General features: G+C 43.9%; 1 protein-coding gene across 1 annotated transcript; it reads right to left on the bottom strand.

The window, feature by feature from the left end:
* Positions 1-610: 610 nt before the first annotated feature.
* Tal2 (TAL bHLH transcription factor 2) lies at positions 611-2,818 on the bottom strand. The gene has a single exon (XM_035438970.1). The coding sequence runs from the start codon at positions 2,738-2,740 to the stop codon at positions 2,414-2,416; it is 327 nt and encodes a 108-aa protein (XP_035294861.1). The 5' UTR covers positions 2,741-2,818; the 3' UTR covers positions 611-2,413.
* Positions 2,819-4,904: the final 2,086 nt, after the last annotated feature.

Below are 4,904 nucleotides of genomic sequence, written 5' to 3' on the forward strand. Positions count from 1 at the left end.
CTGACACTGTGTCCTAGGTTTCTGCCGATGGCCCATAAGACAAACCTGTTTCTTCTCTGTGACATGGAGTAACACGGTCTATACAAAGCAAAATCCTGCTTGAATGTGGTTTCTAAAGATTTCCATTACTGTCCAAAGCAGATCAAATGCTCACTTCAGTTTAAAGAACAGAGAAACATAGTCAGAAAATTTGGTTTAACTCTTCTCTTAGACTCAAATGGCCCCTAAACAAATGTAACATCCAGTGGACTGTAACACATTTGAACTATGAAGTCTTATTGCTAGGACCACCAAAGAAAACCACACAGGGAGTTTTGAATTAGTTTCCAATCTCACACATATCACGACTAGGTTTGGGACCACACGTGATTACAGCTGTTTATTGTTTCTTTTTGGTTTGGTTTTGTTTTTTTGACAGTCCTGTTAATTTAATTCAACTTGATACAGAAAATTAAAGCGGGGGTGGGGGTGTGTGGTGCACACCTTTAGTCCCAGCACTTGGGTGGCAGAGGCAGGTGAATCTTCAGAGCAAGTTCCAGGACAGGCTCCAAAGCTACACAGAGAAATCCTGTCTCGAAAAAAGAAAGAAAGAAAGAGAGAGAGAGAGAGAGAGAGAGAGAGAGAGAGAGAGAGAGAGAAAGAAAGAAAGAAAGAATTGAAGGAAGAAAGGAAGGAAGCTAAAGCTGAATAAATACTTTAAGGAGTACATTACATATAATAACATTGTAAAGGTTGGTTCATCTGTGAAAGGATTTCCTCTAGGCTGTCTTTAAATAACTTTCCCCCTCACTCACATCTTTTTGGGGTCCCTGTAGCATTTCAGTGGGCAGCCTTCTTTGAGCACACACAAAAGCACCAGGAAAGGGAGTGTGTACAGTATAAAGCACAAAAATTTTGCTTTTAGGAACAGAGGGCCTCTGCTTTCTTCATATTCGAGTAAGCTAAGTAAAAGTAAAGTCACTGTCAAACGTACTTTATTTAATGCCAGATGAGAGGGCAGTATTACTTAATTGACAACAGCCATAAAAACTTTGAAACATCTCACTGCCTGGTAATTTGGAGATAAGCTTGACTCTCCCCAAGGTGGTGACAAAGGCATACATATCTGGAGTGGAAGGAAGGGCTCCACCAGCCTCTGTGGTTCCCTGTCTCTATACTGTTTCTGTGCAGAAATTAATCAAGTGCAGGCTAAGCAAAGGACATAGGGGGAAGCCTGTTGTGCTAAAAGTGCATTGGTTAAATCGACCTTAATGATGTAGTTACTTATAAATACCTTCCAGAGAGACAAAACGTTTAAATTCCTGTGTTGTATAGATACTGGAAATTCATAACCACAATCCGTAGATTTCCCACCTGTGACTCAGAAGATCATAAAGCCAAAAAAATTCTGGGAAATATAATGTCCTAGAGATAGACACCTGCATGTGGGGCGCAGCCAATGGATTCTTCTTTGAATCCAAGTCCATGAGGACCAGAATGGTGTGTGGTGGTGACAGAGCATCCATACTGCTCTACTGATTTACTGGGTGCTGGCTGCCCTGCCCCTGCTTATGACCAGGCTAATGCTCCCTGGGAGGTAGGAAGGTGGAGTTAAATGCACTAGTTCATTAGCATCTATCTGGTCCTTTATTTCTATTGTTTGCTCTCAACAAAATATTAAATGGCAACATTTGGGCTTTCATAATTATTGAATTATACAGGACCTAAGTCAGCAGGAATTTGAATTAACAGTTCAGTACCCAGTAAGTCACACTAAGTAGTTTGCTCACTCATTTTAGCTAATTTTTATAAGAAAACTATGAAGTCTAACTCCTAAATCATCAAGGTTTTTCCTCGAATGAATGAAATCCACTATTTGGTTCCAGCGGCTCAACTGAAGTAAAATAGCATGATTCTGTAGAGGCCTAAGGACATGGAATCTTCCCACATACATAATCCTCCCAGCTCTGCTCCAAAGGGACATCCCTCCAGAGACGGCCGCACACCGCTGCCAGGCTGGTTTCCACAGCGGCTATCTTTCTATCCATCAATTTTAAGATTTCTTGTATTTACCCTCAATCAAACATGTCTCCTTTTTCAAAGCAAAAGTATTTTCAGAGGGCAACAGCTTTGCCCATCCATCTGAGATCCAGTATAAGGAAATCCTCGTTACTGAAGTCGTGAGTGAGATGGCCGTTTTAAACATATGCTTGTTTGCTTTTTTTGCTATGGACTTCTGCAGACTTATAGAACAGAGAGCAGCTAGCTGTTCTGCCTGAGGTTCTGGGGTAATGAGGCCAGGGCAACATTGCTCAAGTCTCCTTGCAGCTCTCAGCTTCTGTCCCCATCACTTCCTGCGTCACACCTCTTTACAGAATGAAACCACAGGACTTTTCAACTTGTACCGTCCTGGGGGCTGACAGTCACAGCCACCCTAGGGAGCCTCATGGCTTGGGCCGGGGGAAGAAACTCCACAGTCATTGAGTAAAGTTCTTTCATCAACATCTGGCAGGTGGGGCCCTTGGGGAAAGAGCCCCAGAATGTTTCCCTGAGCAGCCACTCCTGTTTGCTGTAGGCTTTGCTCTCCCAAGACCTTGACCAAGAAGTTGATATACCTCATTGCCAAACGGAGCGTTTCATTCTTGCTCAGCTTCTTGTCTGGAGGGTGAGTGGGGATGAGCTTCCGCAGCTTGGCAAAGGCACTGTTGACACTCTGCTGCCTCCAGCGCTCCCTGGTATTTGTGAAGATCTTTCTGGTCATGTCCAGGTTCCTAAGATGGGAGAGAAAAGGGGCTGTGGTGGCCGAGACCTTGTAAGAGGTCCAGTTACAATCACGTGTTCTGCCAAGTTCTGCAGTGTTAGATCTTCTCAACTCAGACCTTAGGAAATCCATTTTGAGTTTTTTAGAAATGTCTCTTTTAAGAAAAAAAAAAAAGGATGGCAGAAGAAAGTGCAAAAGAAAAACAGGTCCCTGTAGCCTCCCCTAGCCTGTTTTGAAGCCACCATTATGAAACTATATTTAGTCCCTCCCCTGCTGCTCCCACCTCTCCTTTTGAGGCTGAATCTCATGCATTCCAGGCGGGCTTCAAACTTACTGTGCAGCAAAGGATGACCTTGAACTTCTGATCCTCTTACCTTCACCTCCTGAATGCTAGGATTTCAGGCTTGTGCCACCATTTTTCGTTTAAGCATGCTGGGGATTGAACCCAGGGCTTTATGTTTGTCATGTAGCACCAACTAAGTAACATCTCCAACTCCACTACTTCCTTTATAACCTATCCTTCCCAGTAGATCAAAAATCACTTACAGTATGGAATTAATACATGTGTGAATAAAGTATATATTTAGCCCAGGAAGTGTTGAGTGTGAATGTGCAGTGTGTCACGAGCTTTTAAGAGAGAAAAGGCTGCATCCCCAGTTTTCATCAATAAAAGGACATTTGAATAGGAGAAAATGTGACAGCTATCCTTGTTTTAACTGACCTTAGCTGGAGGGTTGGGCTCCAATCTCCAATAGCTAGAATGTTCACACAGTAGCTCATAAGACTGTGAGCAGGGTGATAAAGGGCTGTGACACCCAGATTTAGGAAAACAGACATGGGAGGGGTGTGCAGCCTGATAAGAATGAAAAGAACGGGGGCAGGTGCTCTGTGGCTTGGATCCACAGCAAATACCAGGGCTTCTTGGCACTCCCATAGCTCACCTTTTCCACATTAGGAAAGCTGTCATGAAATCTCATTTTGCCATCTTTAACTCTTGGAGGCACAGTCCCCCGTTTTTTTCCCAAGTGGTCTGGATTAGTGCATTTTAATGGGAACCTTCATGATACAGTGGCAAATAAGCAAAAGCCTGGCCCTAGGCAGCCTGGTCTTCCCAGCTCACTGCTGTCACTTGCTGCTGGCTCCAGCCTCAGCTTCCCAGGGCACTTAACCCCTCTGCATCCTCCAAACAGTGATGCTATTGTTAACCCACTCTACCTTTTCATTCCTGCTGTTTCCTCTGTCTTAACTCCCCCTCCTCACATTCTCTCTCTTTCTCCACGTTCCTTCAAGAGCTCCTCCCTGGCAATGTAGGCCTGTATCCCTTACTGCTTAGGAGGCTGAAGCAAGAGGATTCCAAGTTCAAGGCCTCCTTGAGCTACAAAGTGAGTTTGTCCCTACTGGGCTAGAGCACTTGCCCCGAATGCACAAGGGAGGCCTGAGGTTCAATTTCTAGTACTGGGGAAGGCATCAGCTCTGCAAGCCTCCTCCTAACCCTGACTATATGAGTCTTCATGGCATAGCATAATACTCTCTGGAGACCCTGGGACCAACTGCAGCTGCCTATCAGCTGCACTACACAGCACTGTGTTGCCAGTGTTTCGTGGCTCGAGGTATTCAATAACTTACGTGTGACATTTCCTACTTTCTTATAAAACAGACTTTGCATTGGTAATTTTGCCCAACTGTAGGCTAATGTAAGTGTTCTGAGCACTTTAAAGGTATGCTGGTCTAAGTTAGTGATCTTCTATAGATTACATGTGTCAAATACATTTTCAATATGTATTTTTCAACTTATGGCAGACTCTTTGAGGGTTCAGAACTGTATCCCAAATCAGGGCATGGCTTTATTGTACTGTTGCTGGACCCTCAGGAGCAAGCTGCCTTTTGTTTACCTGAGGGAGGAAAATAGATTCTGCAGAAGCAGAAAAACAACATGCCTATATGCTAGAGCAAACTTCCAAGAAGACCACACTGCCCTGTAAAACAGACAGGTAGACTAGGTCTCTTCCTGTTTAGAAATGTACACTGCCCCGTTATCTTGTATCTAGCCTGAGTCATTCCTGAATATTTTGGCCTTTGGTTCTACAATAGAAGTATGTTGCCAGAACTTTACCCCAACTATACCTGAAACAGACAACTATACCTGAACCCAGATCAAGTGGAC

Source organism: Cricetulus griseus, chromosome 2, assembly GCF_003668045.3.
Source record: "Cricetulus griseus strain 17A/GY chromosome 2, alternate assembly CriGri-PICRH-1.0, whole genome shotgun sequence".
NCBI lineage: Eukaryota > Metazoa > Chordata > Mammalia > Rodentia > Cricetidae > Cricetulus > Cricetulus griseus.

What these genes read in the sequence shown, in the direction of transcription:
- Tal2 (XM_035438970.1), bottom strand. Translation starts at nt 2,740, where the DNA reads ATGACCAGAAAGATCTTCACAAATACCAGGGAGCGCTGGAGGCAGCAG.